Source organism: Genypterus blacodes, unplaced genomic scaffold (assembly GCF_046128005.1).
Source record: "Genypterus blacodes isolate CSIRO-AG114 ecotype Tasmania unplaced genomic scaffold, CSIRO-AGI_Gbla_v1 ptg000032l_1, whole genome shotgun sequence".
Lineage (NCBI taxonomy): Eukaryota > Metazoa > Chordata > Actinopteri > Ophidiiformes > Ophidiidae > Genypterus > Genypterus blacodes.
The window spans coordinates 3,669,193-3,690,383 of NW_027466845.1; the positions used below are offsets into that span (position 1 = coordinate 3,669,193).

Sequence of the window (21,191 nt, forward strand, 5' to 3'; positions counted from 1 at the left end):
ACTCTGCTCTATCCGGGAATATCTGGGTAATGTCACAAGCTGCAAAAACTTCCACAGAGAGAGAGAGAGAGAGAGAGAGAGAGAGAGAGAGAGAGAGAGAGAGAGAGAGAGAGAGAGAGAGAGAGTGCTTAAAATGAGTCAGCACAGCCGTCTTTTGTAAGGGAGAGAGGTCATTTCTTACAGGAATGCGTGCTGAGAGCAGAGCCATGACAGTAGTGTGACTCGTCCCCGTTCGGCTCGTCCAATGCGTTTGGGATCTATTTTTACAAAGAGAGATCAAACGCCCGGGTAACTGTCACATGAAAGTGACCGGCCCTCGTCTTCTTCAACTGAACAATGTCCCCTTTTTAAACGCTCCACCCTTACAGTATTATTATATTATGGTGTTACTTCCATCTAAATTCCAGACCGTGATGATTTCATAAGGTGGATGATACAGTGAACACTTGTTTACATGCAAACGTCCCCCCTTGTTATCTCATTTGGCTTCTCCCGTCCTCCAAAATACCTCCCACCGCCTTCTGTTTTAACTCCATTCTCTACTCTCCCTCCCTCTCTCCCTCCCTGGGTTTGGGGCATTAAAGAAAGGATAGAAGAAGAGGATGACAGGGGTTCTGTTGTACAGCTAGAGGGCACGTCTCTCTCTCTCTTCCCTGGCCCGGTAGGGCTGTCAGTGACGGGTGGAGCATGGAGTGATTGATGGGGGCTTTGGGCTCCTTTACCAGTTGTCTGTACACCTTACACCTGAAGCTTACACACACACACACGGACTCCTTCACACAACACTCCGCCAGACATTGTTCACTAGACCAGTGTACGCCGCCGCTGACAGATTGACAGAATCAAACACATACAATAACTCACTCCCCACGCAGGGAATATCCTGTCTCACCCAATTGGGTTACAGCAATCCATTCTTAACACTTTATCTTCATCTCTCCCACAGTGTTTAGCCAGATGTTTAGTTGATTTAGATGTTTCCTTATGTGTCTGCCATCGCGCTTAAACAATCCACCACAACACCGCCAGCGTGACATTTGTCGCATCCTGACATGACGGAAAGGGACGGCGGCCGCTGCCACATCCCCGGCTGCTGTCACTGCGGGGAGTGACGACTAAATCTCATTCATTTACCATCACCATATCTGAGAAGATCAATCATAATCACTTCAAAATATTCGTACCGGCAGCCTTATCGTGCAAATCCTCTCCACTCATATTGGCACGAGTATCGATCAAACTCGGGAAAAGATGGTTGCAGGTTTAATTACACGGGTGGCATTGATTTATGCAAACACCCCCAAGTGCAAAATATGCTCGGATCAACAGACCGTACGCAACACGCATGATAAGAATCGCTCTCTGCATATATGGATTAATAGAGGGACTGTTTGTAATGCGCGTGTCGTCCATATCGGCCCTGCAGAGGTTTGGCAGAGGTTGAGCTGACACATATGTGCTAGAGGGGAATGTAATTAGACAGTAGTCGGTTGTTTTCCCCGTGTAATTTCAAAGATTAACAGCATTTGATGGAAATGGCCTGAAACTACAGCTCAGAGCAAAACATGTCAAGGAAATACATTTTTAAAAACAGCGTGTAAAGAACGTGCAACCACTTGATTGAATGCATGTACGACTTCTCACACTGCCAAGAAACTTTTTAGTTGGATAGGCACACACACACACACACACACACACACACACACACACACACACAGACTGGGCCTGCATTCCAACATGAAGCAGATTGGAGCAGAGGCCAAGGAGAGTCGCCGGCGAGGAGCCCACGCCTCAGCTGCGTGTCGACTCTTGAGGCCCGACCCCGGCTGAGCCGCTTGCACCAATTTGCTCTGAACCTCCCCGAGACAAATAACCTCCATGGAGCTGTAACACGCTGGCAGCTCGCCAAACACCTTCACGTTCCCCCTTTACTCTCCGACCGCCTCGACCCACTCGTCCTCTTCTCTGTTGTTTATTTTCTCTCAATTTCCCCGCTCACGTTCTTTATCGGCCCCTTCTCTTCTTCACCTCTTGTTGTTTCATGTCTGTTATCCGCAGACAAAGCGAGCAAAGACAGTGGGAAAGAAAGAGAACGAAAGACAAACACTGTGACAAATTAAAGCGAGTAGGAGAAGCTATCGCAGTCACAGGGCCTTGTTCCATTTCATGTCATCAGTGGTCGGAAATAGTGAAGAATAAAGGGGAGAGATAAGAGAGGACAGGAAAGCCACAAAGAGACACACAGATGTGTCTGAGGGGAAGGGGTTTATTTTAAGGAGGGGGTTTTTGCTGAAGGCGACATAAAGACCCCGTGTCTTTGAGAGACAGCAGATGTAGCACCAGGAGCTCTCATGAGAGTGAGACAGAGAGACAGAGAGAGAAAGAGTGAGAGAGAAAGAGAGGCCAGCGCTCTGATCAGTGGGAGGCCACCACGCTTGGACCGGCGCACGCCAGCCGACTGTCCTCCGCTCTGCAGATGACCCTCAGGCAGACACCGAGTCGGCGGCGAGGATGAACTCTGCCTCCCTCGACAGCCCCAAAACCCTGACCCCCCTCCCACCACCACACACACAGGGTTGCCCTGTGGCTGCAGATGGTGACAGAGATTTCACAGGGGGCAAGAGAATCGACCAGATTCTCAGATGAAATAGCCTGAATAAGAGTTTTTCATTGGACCATATTGAAGCTTAAAAAAGAGCTTTTGCTTCTGTTGGTGGCCACAAAGCAAACTGGGCTCCTGGAGAGAGGAGTGTGTGTGTGTGTGTGTCTGAGAGGTGAGGCACGCAGCCAACTCTGTGCGGTCAGCGCGGCGCTCTCAGCCAGGCCACTAGACAGCAAGCCCCGGGGTTATCGCCCGCTCAAGTGGAGCAGTGTGCCATCGTTTACCTCACTTTACAATCTCACCGTCCAGGAGAAAGGGAGCGGAGCTATTCATGGAGCCTCTGAGGGCCCCGTGCTGAGGAGAACACTCTGACACAGCACAGAGCCACACACTGCACATGTAACGGCTACACTTAGTGATTGCTAGTAAGAGGGAGAACATTTCTTCCTTTCCGGCAGCGCCATTGTGTTGCTTTACACGGGATAAATGCGACGTAATAACGATCCATCCCAGGATGCATTTTCCATTTCAAAAATATGTTGACAAAACCACATTTTCGACTGTGATTTGCTACACAAAAGGTTCAGGCAGAATAATAACTGTAATATTGCATTATAAGTGTAATCAAGCCATTTTGTATTTCCAACATAAGTGCCACTACTAAGAGACCTCCGACTAAAACATGGGGAGAAAAAGAGGAAAATAATAACACTGCCATTTGCTTTGCTTTTGTCCAACAAAAGCATCTGTCTTGTACATCTCAGATCAGCATTTACTGTCGGCAGAAAAGCTGTTATTCCCGTAAATCTGTAATAAAAGCAACTAAAACTGCTTTTATTAGGATTTGACATTTAAATGTGTTTAGGGACAACGTGATTTAGAGCGTTCGGAGCGACTTTAATGTGCTCTCACTCTTACTTCCCTAACAAATGACATTCCTGCCGCACAAAGGAAGTTCATTATTTGTCGTCGACATCTTTAATACAAAGAAAACAATAACTTTTGAGAGGAAGAATCCTATCTTAAGCTTGTTTGAATACACAAGGCAAACACGATTGGCGGTAAACGCATTAACCCGGGGCTTTGGGTTAAGAGGGCGCGATAGAGAGATTGCGAGCGGTACTGTACGCGTCGTGGTTAATGATAAGCCAAACAAACTGGGTTAGCTCTCCTAGCCTGACAAAACAGGACTTGTTGAAACTTGGATTATGTTAACAATTGCTGGAGAGCAGAAGGGGGGGGAGGGGGGAAGGGTGGACTGCAAAAGCCAGGCTCTTAGAATAACCTTGCCAAACTTTGTGTTTTTAGCTTTTTAAAGTGAGAATGTTACAGAGCGGGAGAGCTGAAGCTGAGTAAACACTACTAAAACCATGACTTCCTGTCCTGGACAATCATCAGGAATGAAGTAGTTGGCTGTTGTCTCAACTCTGATTGAATTCCTGACTGTTTAGGTATGTGAGGGAGGTTTAAGGAACACGGGGTCCGTAAGGGTTTGAAACTTTCCCTCGTAGGCTTCCTGCGTTACATTTACGACTTGTAGCTTCTTCAAGCAGACTTCAAACGAGGTCTCGTCAAAGAGAAAAAGTCTCGGCCCCTCTCGCTGCTTTTTTCTGTTCTGCTGCCTTCCTCTCGGCAGGGCTCCATCCCGGTTGCTCCGACAACGTAATTATATGTAGGTAAGCATGAGCCGGAGAGAGGGAGGGAGGGGGACAGAGAGAGAGAGAGAGAGAGAGAGAGCAGTGGCTTGTCATTATGGGTCTGTTTGAACCTTATACAGAATAAGCAGCCCACTTTTGCAGCGTCCTCTCCTCTTTTCTGACGATTCTGTCTTGATTTTCTACCCCCAATAAAAAAACAGCCCTGAAATAAACACTATATGTCATCTACAAGGGGGAGAAATATTTTAGATTTATGACCTTTGGAAACGTATGTAATGTGCTGAGCATCAAGCATGAACACATGGGTTTGTGGACGAGTTCATACATTTCATTTGAATCTAACTCTAAATGTATTTAAAAGGGAGAATTTGTCTCTGAGTGGCTGAGCCTGGCTGGCATTAAATTTCAAAAGGAATATAAAAAGAAGAGAAGGACAATAAAAGACACACTTGACTCCCTTCATGTGACTCATCTTTCATTTTCAAAAGCAAAACTCATCAATCGATCCATAAAAATCCAGCCTGTCGACGTCTTTCATTCTTTCTGCGATTTGTTTTTCACAGAAACCCTGCAAAAAGACAGACTTAGTCTCATGTCTGTCCACTAGAGATGTTTCTCTTGAGACCTCATTGAAACACACATCTTAAAACAGACATACACACACACACAGCCCAAATCTCTCTGATCAACACCTCATACCTAAAATCACCACCAACTGGAAAAGCCAGGAGCCTGCATCCAACCTTAAAGCACCAATCTCCACATTCTCACACACACACACCATTCTTTCTTCCCCCATCTTGATTAGATTACAGTGAGCTGGTTGGTGACAGCCTCTGGGCCTGCTGGAGGAGTGGTTGATACCCGAGCTCTCCTCCACTGCCTTCACTCCCAGCCAGTCAAGAGCGAGAGGAGATAATGTATCTGAAGAGCTGACCTCACCCACCAAAGCAGCCTTAAAAGAATCATGGGAACAAATTTGTCAACACAGGACCTCACTCGTAAAAAGGCTACAGTAGATGGTTTATCAGCGTCTTCCTGTTTTTCTACACTGAATACACAAAAACTCTTTAAAATCCCGGGCTCTTAAACCTTTCTAGCTTGTTGACCTTACAGATGGAGACTTCCACTTTACATCAAAGCCAGCTTGCCGTGTTGTTAGTGCAACGGTCAATAAAGACCATCTCGGAATCTTCAACGAGAGTCTAGAAAGTGCCCCATTACAAAATGAGCCGAGTCAGAAACAATGATTGCACTCATTTGGGTATTAAGCCTCATATCTATCTTCAGGGTCAAAACAAAACGGCTTTGTTCCCATTCAGGCCCCTGACCACCTACTAAGGGCTCTTTAGAGGAGCGCTCACCCTGGAATGATCAGGCCACTTCACCCCCAAGGCTCTCCAGGCCGATGGAGACCACTGGGCCAAACACATCCTGCCCATCTCCTGAGGAATTATCCAACTCGGTGAGCACATTGAGGGCGGAAACACTGGGGGGAAACTGGAGCCTGCTATTCAGCCACGACTAAACCCAAACGCTTCCATTCACACCCACACTAGAAGCCAAAGTAGAAACAAGCCGACTGAGCACATGCTGGACTTACTGGCTACTTCCAGCGAGGCGTTGTGGCTCACCGCCTCTCCCAGGTAGTTGCGGGCGACGCAGACGTAGGAGCCCTCGTCCGGCTTGCTGCGGCGTCCGTGGACGATGCGTAAGAAGAAGAGGGAGCCGCTGGGCAGCAGCATGCGCTGGGAGCGAGGATTGTCCCGGTCCGTTTCCACCCGTTCCCCATCCTTGTACCACTCCACTGTGGGCGGGGGCCGCCCCTCTGCCTTACAGTTGAGAGTGGCGGGCTCCCCTTTAGATACAATCAGGTCAGACGGGTGCTCCACAATCCGGGGCGGGGTGTCCTCTTGGCGCAGACGGGATCCTAAAAGAGATGAAGATGACAAATTGAGTTTGAGCCTGCAAAGCGAATTTATAAGCGATATAAAATGTGGTTGATAAGGACTCGAGGCCGTGAAGAAGAGTCAAAGGTCGGGAGGGAAAGCTCTCTTAGACACTTACAGGCCGATATGTGTGCAGTGAAGGCTCTGCTATTTGACCGCAAATCTATTCTGCAGCACTTAAGGGTTCTACTTTCGTTTCTGCTGAGGTTCTACCCATCAAACCATCTGACAAGCTCCAGAGTCTTTAAGCTTTACTGATGTATGAAGATCTCCACTCCAATCTTACACTGATAATGCAGCAGATTTACAGACATGCGACATACATCTTGAAAGCATGTGTAGCGTGTGTTCTTCAGGTTTTTTTTGGTTCTTTTTAAAGTTACTAAAACAGGTGCTGCTGATCCAAAGCAGTGAAGAGCAAATAAAGCAGTCTGTCAGTGATGTGGCCCTTTAATTACAGCGACGCGTCCTTCAGCGGAGCTCAGCAATGCTCCAGCTATGCATTTGAGTCAGCGCGCAGATTAAAGAGCAGAAAAGACCAAATAGAAGGCAACAGTAAACAGGGAACGTAAAATACTTTAAAGGTGAAGGGAAATTAAGAGATAAAGAAATAAGACACCACCACATAGTTACGTGCCGAGGAAGCTGCTTATTATGCTACAGAATAAAGACGGAGTCTGTACGCGTGGTGCCAACGGCGATGCCAGGGGGGAGAACATCCCTCTGCTATGTGAGGTCATTACTTTGCCTCTCAGACCAGTCAACTGTGGCTATCTAACCTGCTTTACATGTAAATTACCTTCCTCCAGTTAATTTCCAAAGGCTGGAACTCGAATGTTGTGAATGCATTGTGCGCCTGCGTGTGTGCGTGTGTGTGCGTGTCTTCCCGACTTAGCCGTATCTCCCTGCATAGGCCTTTGGAGCCCATTCAGCTCCAATTAAAGGGAGCTGGCTCTAATTGGGAGGCACAAGCCTGCAATTAATTTACCCAGCATACCGTGGACTTGCCACACCGCCTCATTTCTGTGCCCATTCACCCCCCCCGCCCCTTTGCCCCCCCCCCCCCCAAATGGTGTTTGGAAATCTGGTGCTGAGCGCGCATCTTCCCGCGGTGGCCACATATTTTAGGGGAAGTCAGCATAATTAGTGACGGCTCCGTGGAAAGATTAATCACTTCGACACAAATGCGTAGTTTGGTCAATGAAATCTAATTAGTCTAATACTCCAGCGTGCCACACCGCCATCGTCTAACTTCGCAGTTCTTCTATATTGGTTCTTGGAGGGTCTGAGTCTTTTATTACAGACAGGGGAGTATTGTGTTAAAAACCGTCTGACAGGTACCAATCGACACAAATCAGATCACTGTTCAAACTATCAAAACTGAAATTTTCCCCTCAAGGGTTCCTTTAATTTGGAGTTAGCGCTGGACGTGCATCTGTACCTATCGATCTTATAGTTTCCCATAGACAGGATTTATCTTGGTAGCGCAAACCTTGATTTCATTTCCTACTTTCCAAATTAAAAGTCTTAATCCAATACAGACTGCTGATGATCGATGCCATTTGCCGTCTCCACCCCAACGCTCCTCCTCTGAGTCAACCGCCACAGATCATTTCCCAACCCCTGGGAAAGGCCGCTGACGCATTTGCATGTTTTTCCCTTAAGACTCACTGCAGGATCCTTCTTCTTTAGTACGTGTTTATTCTGCAATGCGGTAGTTGTTTGTGGCCGCGGCCCAAAGATCCTGGTGAGTCGATCCAAACAGCAAATTAGCCAAAAGCATGAGATTATTAGATTCATTAGATGTAAAACTGTAATCTTAATGGTGGAATGTCACAGACATATGCTACGAATTCTATTTTACAGTACAAACTTTGCCAGAACACCAACCTAACTACTCTACTTAGAGGAGTCATGAGCATTTCCAGCGCTGCACACTATGTTCAGTGGGCGTGACACATAGCGGCGCAGATAAAAGCGTGTCTGAAGAAGCACATCAAGCCTTCAGCCTGAATGAATCGGCCCGCTATTGAATACAGAATAAAGTGAATTAAATATACATGCCCGTGCTTGCTGGCTATTGGAGCTGTGTGAACTACTACTAGGCTAATTAACCCCATTTGTAGCCTTCTCCCATCGCAGGCTATTTGAACCTCCAGACCATATGCTAACGAGTCCTGCTCCGTTTGCCCGGGCCGTAAAAAAGAAAAAGCTGAGCTAACACACTCCTCTGTACTCTGGCACGGCACCCGCCCTTCACCAGACAACTCAGGCTAATATGTTTTATTAAAGAGGACTTTGAAGAGCTCCCTCCGCTATCTGCTCCTCGCGTTCCTGCCCTGATTTAGCTCGCTGCTCTCTAATTTGGAATCGGGCTGAAGTTTTTTTTTGGAAGACTGTTAACTACTCAGATGCGGCCCTGCTGTGAGACAGGCTGGGTTTGATCAGAGGGATGTTTACTGGAGATGATTACTCCGGATCTACATAATTAAGAGGCAGTGTGAGGATACAGGATAGGAAACAGTATCCAGTCGTTCGTATCGAGTACAGTAAGTGCTCTGTGTCTAAAGCTGTGAGTGAGAGCCGCCGTGTATCAGTTACACAATTGTATTATGCTTTCCTTATCCCTGGTTAAATCCAATATGTGTGTGTCTGTGCTTTCCCCCTTGCCGATTCCCACAGACACTCTGGTGACCCCAGTTACTTAGGCTTCATTACCCCTCACTGGGGCGAGAGGGGGACCCGGGCAATGGAGGGGATTTACTCCACAGGTGCACGCTATCTGAAGACACTGGAACATGGCTTCTTCCCTATAGCGCACAGTTACACAGGCGACCAAATCTTAGAGAGAGAAGACAGAGGAGGCGAGTGTATGCTTCACTCGCAGCAGTCCTGTTCACAGCATCTCTCCTCTCCCCTCACTTTGATTCTTCCAGCCCTCCCTTTAATTCAAAGCGCTGCCCTTCCTTCTCCTCTACCCCTTTCAACCGCCCGCTCTCGTATTCTCAAATCCCCTCCACCCCCCTCTACTATACCCCCCCACCCCCATCCCCCCTTGCCTTCCAGACAGAGAATGTGAGATGAGCTAATGCAACTCACAGCTCCACCAAAGGGAAGCTGGGAGTTCTACTGTGAGCATCTGATCGATTGGTGCCTCAGGCAAGAATCCTCTCCTGCCTTAACCCTCTCACTTTCTGGAGTATACTGGCGTTCCTCTTCTTTTTTTTCTCCCTCATTTATTCACACATGCACTGAAACACACGCAAAGTCAAAACTAGTGCTTGAGGGAGCCTTTGCTCGCTGTGGAGGTAATTAAAAAAACCTACAATTCTCAGTGAGTTTCTCTCTCTGCAACCAGTAATGAAGAACCAAACTAGAGAGAAAGAGAAAGAGAGATACCAGCAGCAACCGTGTACAGACTGAACTGAAGCCTCAAAGCGATCCATACCGCCATCACCAGGGCCCGGACCCAGACGATGACCCCTCTACTTGCACATCTGTATGCTGGATCCATGCAGACCTTTAGGGTATTCCCCCTCTACTTCTCACCCGGCTCATTGGTCGACTACATATGATCATCAGATTTGTGATCGTTCCAAGACAAGACGAGGTCATCCGGCTGATAGCTGGTATATCAGTGTTATCTCCACTGGCTCTACATTGATTTGTCCGGGGCCTGGAGGCTAAGCTTGATTTTCACTATGCAACATGAGTTGTTGTGCAGAATCTATACCCCCGGTACCGCAATCTGATTGAAAAAACAACCCGTATAGACGACCTCATCGTGTGAATGCGTCGTATTGTCATGTGATCCGGCAGTCGTGCTGAAATAGACTTTGCTGGGAAATTATGATTCCTAGTTTGCTTAGTTAATAATGACAGAATAGTGTCGTATTGGCAGCTTTTGTCTCATTGACAACACTTATAATTGCAGAAGTGCACAGACAAAGGCAACGTGAACACTCCATACTCCACAGACGACAACCCTGGAGCTGCAGACTGGATAGAGTGAGGTCATTACTCACACGCACATCGCTACAGGCAACACTGATAGACAATTAATCCATGAATTAAAAATTGAAAATGGGAGAGAAGACGAAGGACAGGCACAGGAAAGCTGGCATGCAAAGACGTTAGGGGGTGGGATCATCCGACTGGAGTAATAAGTTCAGGTTCGCTGACTTCCTTAACTTCAAATAGAAATATGGGCCTCCGTTTCTCCCTGCTCTTCTTCGTGGGAGCTTGTGAGGAGGAGGAAGGAGCCAGGAGCCTGCCGTTAACCCCAGAGAGCTCACAGGGGAGAAGGACAGTGAAGCAATTTAGATCTGCTGTCATTTTGGCCCCCCTGAGGCAGCGAAGCAGGATAATGCATCTACTTCCTTTGAATGATAACACAGTGTCACGGTGATAGACCGCTAGCTTCCAGTGGAACCCAGCGATCCCAGTAAATGTATTATGAGAGAAGCGACAGTTTTAATTTCCCTCGTAAAGACCGAGGCTCAAGGACTCCAGATCTCGTAAAGACAGATGTTAAAGTTGAAGAGTTTGGGAGGCGTTGCGGAGAACCTGAGCCAGATCACCGCACACCATATCAGACGTCCAGCTGAGCAACGGCACTGATATGGAATATGGGTTCGCGATAAGGAAGGCCGAGCACAGTAAGGCACTCCCTATCTGCGGGCCCATTAATCTGTGATTAGGGGACTTAAGAGGGATTTATGGAGGAGATAAGAGCAGAGGGCGTGTCCCTCGAGGTAGTCAGGCGGAGGACGGAGACACGCCTGCTCAGGATCAGGGGCCAGACCAATGAGAAAGCGACTCGAAGAAAAGGAAACGGAACTCTTTTCTGTCGAATCAGAAAAGATAACAGACAGAGGGGAGCAGAGATAAGACGTAGGGAGAGAGAGGGAGGGAGAGGGAGAGAGAGGGAAAGAGGGATAGGGAGAGAGAGTGGGAGAGGGAAAGAGGGAGAGAGAGTGAGAGTGGGAGAGGGAGAGGGAGAGGGAGGGGGGGGAGGGAGAGAGAGAGAGAGAGAGAGAGAGAGAGAGAGAGAGAGAGAGAGAGAGAGAGAGAGGGAGAGGGAGAGGGGCAGGTACCGCACTCCTGCTGATCAGGTGACATTAACAGGAAAGTGAAACTGAATCTTATGCCATTTCAACATCAGGATCCCACCCTGGAATGCTCTGCATGGACGACTTGGCCGGTTGCATCAGATCAGACCTGTTTTTAATGCTACACAAGGCTATCGCTTACACTCCCTAAGAGGCAGGATTAGACCTCCTGTGTGTGAGTGTGTGCGTGGGACACAGAGGTGGGGTGAAGGAGGGGGGATGATGGATATCTTTATGGCCTCTTTCTTTCCTCATCTCTTTGTCTCCGTTTACCAAACAGACTGGGGTACGGTTACCTCGCTGATACTCGAGCAGCACTTGAGAACGGATATCAGCTTGCGAAGGAAGAGAGTCACTGCCAAATTAATGATTTTATTAATCAAAGTATGTCTGAAATAGACCGTGTAAGGGGTTTATTCACAATGTTCAAGCCCACATGAAAGACACAGACAACTCAATCAAGTGCGGTTAAAGTGATGGTTTTCTTGTGTATGTTGTTATGGAAACAAAGTCTACATGTTCAAGGATGATAACAGACCAATTGATATTCCAGCGAAATGTGATTTTGTCAACGTCTAACGCAGACACCAGCAGATCCGAGCCTCTCCATTATTTATAAAGGCACTTCATTCAGTCATTTTCCTATGATACACAGGAAATGAACCAATGATTAGGGAGCAAAATCAGCAAGTCGGCTCAGATTGCAAATGGGGCATAATGCTCTATTGTTGCATCACATTATTACCACTGTCTTAGCGCCTGAGCGTACTGGAATCATTAATCATACACAAAAGAGAGGTGCCAAATATGCTGACGATACAATAAACAAGCGACCTTGGTCCCCTTGTTTCAGACTGCAGGGTACCAACGTAAACACCGCGGCGCTGCCATCATCACAATCACTCATCAGGAAGAGACCCAGCGGAGGTTTTTTGGAGGAGACAGGAGCAACGGCAGCGACCAGGCTCCTGCCTCTGTCAGCTGGGAAACACATCCCTGGCTCTTCCCCTGGTGATCAAGGCCAGGCCGGGAGTGAGACAGCCCGGCGGAGTGCTCCTTTGGGAGGCTGGGGCCCATCCTGCTCTGGGGGCCCCCCATCTGGAGCTGGGACAATAGGGGCAGTATTTGCACCTCTGCTGCAGGCTTGTTCTGCAAACTGATGCATTTGGGAGACACTGGGGCGTGATGGCTGAGGGTGCCAGGCTGGTGAAACACCTCGTAAATCAGCGAAAGAGAGTGACGACGTTTGTCTGTAAAAACTCTTAACTTTATCTGTAAACTTGTGGACGTAAATAGAAGAATGGCTGATTTGTTTATATCCAAACTTAACATTCCCCTTCACACTTACTTATTCGCAAAGTGTCAGCAACATGAACACAGGACAGGAACGTGAAAGGAAACAATAACGAATTTTCAACAGAAACCCAAGGGACACAATTGTGGTCGAGCTCCTCCCGATGCCAAACTGCTCCACTGAATGTCATTGGCACAAATAAAAGCTGTCAAAACTCTGCAAGAAGGCCACGAGGATGCAGAATCCGCTCCTAGAGGATAAATACCGTCCCTGTGCTTTATTATATCCATTCACAGAGACGAGGAGAAAATCTGTAGTGGAAGGAGTGGGATGCTTGTTAAGAAGCTGCCTGTCAAATTGGCTGTGGAGCCCCGGCAGATGTGCTGAACAGAGCAGCTCAAATGTAAGCAAGGAGTCAGTCTGTCTGTATCATACAGTCTATGCTCTGTGTGTGTGTGTGTCAGTCTAGTATCTATCAATCTTTTCCCTGTGTGTGTCTGGGTCTGACTTCAATTGCTACCTCGCAGACTTCTCGGGTCGACCCTGCGTATTTACCGGAAGAAAAAAAAGTAGTTTCTGATTTTGGAGGCAATGGATCAGCGTGGGAGTTGAAGGATGTCATTCTATCAGCGGTGCACACACCCCAGGAGAGAGACTGGTAATTAATATGAAGCCCAGACGCCCAAGTTTGGCCCTCACTAAGGAAGCTACCGCATGTGTGCACCACAGTCAAGATTTGGAACACGGAAGGGATTACGAAAAAGAAACGCAAGGGAGCACAAGTTGGCAATTACTGACAGTTTTTTTTGTTTTTCCACCACTGCCAGTTTTTAATGAGGTTTGACCAACGCGATCTCAGTGATACATCAAAGCAGCCAGTAACAGCAGGATAGGAGAAGCAGGGGTAATTGAATATACTGGTACATTTATTTCCCAACAGGGGATAGCGAGAGTCTCTCTGCTGACTTCTACTCCATAAACCGCTGGATTGAAAATCCTTGAGAGATTAATGAAATTCTGTTTCAGCAATGCAATTTGTATACTGCTTTTAAAAAGACAAATAAGTAGCTAATAGCACACACACACACACACACACACACACACACTGAATAGTAGATGGGTATGACTCATTTCAACACAACAGTTGTGACAGTACAGCTCTGGAGGCTGATGTGAATAAATCAGTAGACTTGTAATTTAAACTCTGCTGTCTCCTCAGCTTTGCGTCCAGGAGAATATGATACAGAATCTGTGGTGGTCTGTTCCTCCCAAGGTCACTCTCTGGACTCGCTGCAGTATTTCTGCTCCTGTGACTTGCCCCCAGGGGGGACTGCCAAGGCAGGGGAGGGGCGGACGAAGGACGGGGAGAAAGCATGACCAGCACACTTAGCTGGCACGGCCCGGCCGCGGAGAGTATGGCATTCGGGCTTCGGGCCAAGAAAAAGAACGGCTCTGAAGAGATGCCAAAGTGATTCGGGGCCGGCACGGCCAAAAAGCACCTAATGCTTTCTAAATGTTATTTAGTTGATGGCAGTGGCTGATACAGGCCTACTGTTGGGGCGGTGTTATATTACAGCCTCAGAGAGCACAGCCCATGACCTTAACTGCTTATGTGTGCTATTCTAAATGTTCAGCCAAACACATTCTTCGAGCAGATCTCAGACAGCTGGGTGTTGAAAGAGAATTTCAGTAACAGCATTCAGTGGAGGGTACGGCGACGATGTTTGAGTGAGGAACCTCGGAACATTTCCTTTTGCTGCCCTTTAGGTTAAAAGGGTAAGCACAGATCACATAGCATTCGAGCGACAATGTGTGCAGGAGTGCGCGTGTGTGAGTGTATGCATGTATTGGCGAGGTGACTCATATATATTGTAGCTGTGGATATGAGGTATTATTAAAATGAGACGTGGCTCCCAGAGGCGTACTGTAGGTTAAGACTCGGCGGAGCCATGTCCCTGTTCCCGTGGCAGAATCCCAGACACAACCGGCTGAGCGGGGCATGGCGCCAGTCCAGCCAAATGGAACTCAAATCGCCCCAAACTCTTCGCAAACCTGGCCTGGAAAAATGAGACCAGGGGATATAAGGCATGCCATGTGATGCACAGTAAATATTTGGTCAAAATTAATGAAGGGGCAAAGTCTGCCAAGAAGCCTTTTTGAGACGTCAACAGAGGGAAGCCTGTGCCCAGTCTGGCATTAAAAAGAAATTTCCTTCTGTAGACTACTGCTCACTAGCCCGTCTGCTCGCCAGCACCCACTTACCACGTCCTCCTCTCAGAACACATACCAAATGTCCAGGTACAGAGTGTATCCAAGCACACACTCCTCTGCTCTCCTCCCCGGGCTTTAACTGAGAATGACAAACACAAAATGTCTCTCAATTCAATTCCCATCTGTCGGTTTTCTCCGTTTGACGGCAGATGTCGGAGCGAAATTTCAGAGGAAACCTGGATCCGTCAGAGATGAAGATGGCGGAGGAGGAACACAGATCTGTGCTAGATCACAGCAATGTCAAACACCAGAGAGGAAATATTTCTGTCACCACCAGCCTCAAAACTCAAACTGTTTAGTAAGTGGAAGTGATAACCTTGGGGACATCTCATTCTACTGATGTCCATTGATTTCATTGATTTTCCAGGCAAATCTCTACAGCAATGAGTAAAACAGACCTACAGACAGACAATGCCTAAATAAAGATCGACTGATAAGTTCTCAGCCTGACACCTAAGGAAATGATCAAGGGCCTACAAATGATTAGTGGAGCTTTCTACGCAAACATTGAGAAGCACTAAGAGTTTGACTTCCTCCACTTCTCAAACAAGAGGGAGGCTTTAATAGAGCCTGTTTTGCCTCAGAAGGTTACGTCTCCTTTGAAACTGGGACTAAACTTGTTGAGCAGGGGTGTATCACGTTTGAAAGCAATTGTGTTGAAACATGAGTCACTGCAAACACCTCTTGAGTTAGAGCTTTTCTATGCCAGTTTCAGACCGTATCAATTATCCCTCACAAGGTCCATCCATTGTCTACGTGTTTATACACAATGTAAGGACACCAGAAGACAATTGGGTGAGAAAATGTTTGATTAGGTGAGAGTAAAGGAAAGAGGAGGCCAATACATTTGGTTTCGTACTTCTATAGGTAAACCGAGGTAGAAGAAGAAGTGAATAGCACACTCTGCATAGACAACATGGTGAGATGGGATAAACACTAGCTGTCAGAAGGGAATCACAACAGTGAAGTAGGACAGCATTCAGGAGACATTTTGCAGCATTTTGTAAGCAAAAACAGTGAGATTACTGAAGCTAAATGTAGAGCCTCTAAAACCAAAGCCCACTTTTCATAATTTGTGCTGAGAAACTCGCGATTAAGACTCGGTGACAGATGCAAAGCCGAACAGAAAAGCAATCTCGGCGGCTCAAAGCTTGACGAACCTGTCTCTCACCCAGAAACTAGAATTGTTATTCAATTAGTGCTTTCACTGCACACACAAGAGAGGGAACGTAGGAGGGAAAGAACGAGGGAGAGAGAGGCAGACGTTGCAGAGAGAAAAGTGGATCGTACAATTGAAAGAGACTTGAATGTTGACAGGAGTCGGAGTGATAAACTGCACGGCAATTCTTTCAAACTGGTGTTGCGAAGTGCAGCAGAAAAAACTCTTTGAAGGGGGCGAAAATCCTGAAGCTTTCTTTATAAATCAAATGTATCACTTGTGTTCCAAGGCTCGTGGCGTCTGCTCTCTTTTAACAGACAGTGTCACAAAGCCAAACCAAGGACTCTGTAAAACTAACATTTGGTTTTGTTGTGTTCATTTTGGATGATTGGAGGAAAATGTCACTGATTTGCAACGTGTAGGTATTTAAACTGCAGCTAAATAGATAAAGGATTAGCATTAATCTCCTGACTCAATCAGTCACTCAAAATGTGTTTCCATGTTGGAAATTCACCCAGTTATTTGAAGCCTCCTCACCATGGTTACAGCTGAATGGTGGGAGTGCCTCCAAAAGCGCCCATATAATAGCAAATTTCAAGGTCACCTTCCCGTTAATTATGTTCTCCAGCGCTTCCTCTTAAATAGAGCGCTCCCCTCCTACTTTTATCTTTGTCTTTTGTGTGACAGAATAAGCCCTCGGGCACATACATACATAAAGTTGCTGATGCAGCTTCGCCTTTCAAACGTGGATCTCAGTGCCGATGCATGGATTGTAAACACCATGCATCAAAAATTGAAATTTGGAAATTTGTCACAGATTAAGGAGAAGGTTTGTCACCAGTGGGAATCTTGACTACGCCACTGTTGATGGCTAAGAGGGGGGAGGAACCGAGCACATTAATCAACTAATTAGCAGTCTCTCTTTTAACTGCTAATTTAATCTATTCCTCTCAATCTATTTAATGGTATTTTCCCCTGTCAGTTATAACCAAAGAGAGGTTTAGCATTTCAAAAGTGTATCCAGGCCTTGCAATGAGGGGGTAATAGAATGGTCACCGAGGCTGGGAGGAGGTCTGAGCTCAGGGAGTGGGAACATAAAGGAGGATACTGGGGGGAAAAGCTGTCTTCAATGCCATCTCTCGGCCTCCCCGCCGGAGAAAATGAAAGGGAGGGAGGTCTGAGCCTTTTTAAAATGCACGGAGGCAGAGCACCCCGCAGTAGCGTCGCCTCACCACCGCAGCAAACCCAAGGCCCAGGGGCGAAGCCTTCTGGGAGTTCCTGAGCATGCAGAATTTAGATACATGAGGGATCTGTCGGGGCCGGACTACACCAAACCCAAACCCGCAGAGCCACAGTGAAGCTTTGTACCCAAGATCTTTTATTTACTCAGCACAACCTCACCTCTCCCCAGATGTCCACCTTTAAAAGACAGGGGAAAAAAAACAACCCGGGCGTCCTTGCCTCACAGTTTCCACCACTATCGCCCTAATCAGCACATTCAGTGCCAAGAGGGAGCAGCAGGAATATGCAATGCGAGCACACGGGGAGCAAGATGAAGAGTATTCCCTGAGCTGGTGTATCATGCATGTTTGACTGCTCCGTCCTCCATCCTCGCCCCCTCCTTCAGCCCCCTTCCACACCCTGGGGCAGCCTTTGTGTCATCCACACACACACACACACACACACACACCCTCCACACAAACACTCACTCCTTCTTGGGCCATTCTCTTCCCCTCCTCCATGCCTCACAATCACCCTGTTAAAGGCGACACAATGCGGCTTTCCCCATCCCCACAGGCTCTTTCTGCGCTTTATCTGAGACAGGCTTTGCACTGACCAGTCACACACAAAAAAGGCAAGTCTTAAAAAAAATCCAGGCAAAACAAAATGTGTGTGTGTGGGGGGGTTGGGTAAGAGGATGAAGAGATTCCTTAACCCCCTTTCATTCATTCCCTCCTACACACACACATCACTTTCTTTCTCACTCGCAACCATTTTCACCGCAGAATAAAAGGCGTATTGGCAATTTCGTAATTTTCTCTGGCATTGCTAGATCTGCAATGCACGAGTTTGCCTCCATTGTTATTATGTCAGCTTCAAACCATATGTGAGCTGACGGAACCCAGATGAGACCTTTCATCCTACAGGGATAGACCATTTATCACTTCTACACCGAGTGGCAATATGGAATGTTTGTCCTCCACGTCAACTGCCAGAACAGGATACATTAACTATAGTGACCCATGAGTGTAATATCCTGGACACGCCTGCTGCTTTCTACTATCAGCCCGCTCCAGACTAAAATAAGGCTTACACGAGGTTGTTACAGTCGCCTCACTCCAGAGGGCTTAACTCTGTCTGGCCGTACGTTTTTACAGCTTAAAACGGCAGAGGAATTGACAGGCTTTGTAAGTAAGTTATACGGTAACAACATTAAGCAGCTCATCAGCGGCCACTGGCCAATAACGTTTCGCCTCCGTTTCTCTCACAGGCGCAGCTAAAGTGGAGCCAGACGAGACGCGGCGGTTATTCCTGATGCATATGACGCAGAGGGAATGTAAGGACCTGTGCAAGTATTCCCCTTTTCGGAAGTGATCCTTGCTATCTAAATCTCCAAGTCAACGCGCTTATCAGTCAAGCTGCAGCTGTGGCAAATTACAAACTATTGACGTCAGGATGGATTTGTTAATTAATCCAATTAAGCAGCTCTTTTAGGTCATTAAAAGAAGAGCAGTTGGGGCAAAGCGGATCATTAAGAGTCGCCATCTAATTTATCTCCCCTCAAACAAACTGCTTGAAATGTTTATCTAGTCGTTCATTAATTACTTTGGCTATGGTTGCAGGGGCGGGAAGGGAACTCGGATCCGCCCTCTCTATTTCCTACATGCAGTTTCAGTAAACCAAAGTCGGTCTAATCCAGGATTTTAGGGTGTAAACCCTGCTGGATTTGGATTAGGGACAGATTAATGGGCATTAGTGGAAATTATAGAGAGTTTTAAGGGAATTGTCGCCTTACACAGGTGTGACTCAATCACACCTCAGACAGAGAGGTGACACAGTCCTCAAGATCCTCTCCATTCCTGAAGGCATCTACCAGGCTTTGGGGAACAACACATTTTGGGGAGCTGCTACCCTTATTTTGCAGCTATTTGGAAGCACAGCATGGAATTTTACAACAATGACAAAAAGAAATGGTGAGGCGGGGGATGGGTCTGGCTTTAATGAGAGCTTCTCCAGGCCAAGTGAAACGTGAAAGTAAGACGACAGGAGACAGGGACGGCTCTCACCTGTGGTCTCTGGTCATTAATTGGCTCTGGAGCCTGCTGTGTCCTGTCATATCGCCATGATGTAGGAGGTGGAAGGGCTCTGCAATTTATCAGCACTTACGAGTCAATTTGTCAAGACCTCAACGGCTGGAGGCTGCCGGGGCCGAGGCTGATTACCAGGACACCACTCCCACCGCCTGTATCTTTATCAGCAGCACTCTGTGACACTTACTTATTCACACACACACACACACAGTGCTACATACACACAGAGATTTCACAGCATTGATGTAACCTTCCAGGGAGAAATTCCGATGATTCTTATTTGCCTTGAAATTGTTCCCAGCCTGTTTGCTGTATTTACCCTAACTGCTCTCATCCGGGACGCCTCATTCAGTGTGTGTGCAGCTCGTCCACCTCTTTACCTTTTCCCCTCTCGCCCCCTTTTCTTTGGAGTAACTTCTGATGAGCACTTGGAGGCGAGATAACAACCATTTAGTGTACAGCAGGAGGATAGATCACCTGATAACAGGGGAAGACGTGATAGATGAAGGTATCAATTTACAACCTTCAGAAGGAGTGAGCGAGTCACCGCCTGACTCACAGACCATCTGATCTCTCTCCCTGTGTCTTCCTCTCTCTCTCTCTCACATAAATACTAAACATTGCAAAGGAACAAGGTGAAACATAGTAGTTTTAGATGTTTCTATGATATTCCTGACGGTCATATAAAAGCTTTAAGCCTCCATTAGCAGCAAGTATAGAATCGTACTCTGGCATGCGGCATGTAATCCAATTTTCCTGACAACAAGTGTCTAATCCAGGATCAATCCATTGAGTATCTGCTGACCAAGTCCATCTCTATTAGCAGGCCTCGTTCTCACGCCTCTGCACACAGACACACACAGGCACACACAGCCTCACAGCGAGGCGTAATTGGAAACCCTTGGTGTCTCGGGGTCTTCCTCAGACAGGATAGAACCATTACAGACTCGAGCCTGGGCTGGAGCGCCGGACAGGGCGTGGAGCAGATGGAGACGCCAACTCGTTCTCCACGCTCACCTCTGACCCTACTTCCTGTTTAGGTGCTATACGGTTTCCTCAATTGACTGTGTCCGCAGTGTGTGTGTGTGTGTATGTGTGTGTGAGATCACTACATCTCTGTCTGAGTGCGTCTGTCTGTGCGCAGCCCGCCAGCTCCTTTAAAGTCTACGGGAAACAAAGACACAATTCAGGAAACCAGTCAGGAAGCATTAATAACATCTGAGCCATCATGTTAAAATGCTAAAAAAAGACGCCGGCTCAAACCCACGGCCAACACACACACACACACACGATAAGCTTCAACATTTAAATGCGTGCCATAAATCTAATGTTTTAGTGCGGTGCTTCTTATTAAAGGGCTTAGGGGAAAATGACTAACGGTTAAGCTGTGGAAATAGATGCCATTGCGATCCCTCACTCTGTGTTTAACAATGCTGATGTCATTCTTCCCATTGGGCGCTGACAGACATTACTATCTGGGACATTAAGCAACACTAAGTATTTACTAAAGTTAACAGTACACATAATGCCTTTTCAGGTTTAAACTTGAAGACAATTACCCAGACTCTTATGGAGGTAATTACATAGGAGCGTTGGGGGCAGTAATAGGCAGAGAAGAAGCCTGGAAGTCAGCATTGTCTCTTAGCTACAGTCACTGTTCTATGAGACGTCATGAAATAGATGAAGCCAACATGAGAATAAGTGATAAATCACCTTATTACATCCATATAGGGACGCTCACTTCAACTTATCTGTTAAGTACAACTTTTTCTTTGTCACGAAGGACAAAAACGCCCCGTATTCATGATGCACCTCCTCTGGTGTCTCATCATGGGG

The 21,191-nt window shown here is 47.1% G+C and overlaps 1 protein-coding gene across 1 annotated transcript in view; it reads right to left on the reverse strand.

Annotated features, from left to right (window-relative positions):
* robo1 (roundabout, axon guidance receptor, homolog 1 (Drosophila)) overlaps positions 1-21,191 on the reverse strand; it is a 124,489-nt gene that overhangs the window by 101,547 nt on the left and 1,751 nt on the right. Inside the window, exon 2 of the mRNA XM_076146049.1 lies at positions 5,864-6,190. Coding sequence (XP_076002164.1) covers positions 5,864-6,190 — 327 coding nt within the window. The remainder of the gene's footprint in view (positions 1-5,863; positions 6,191-21,191) is intronic.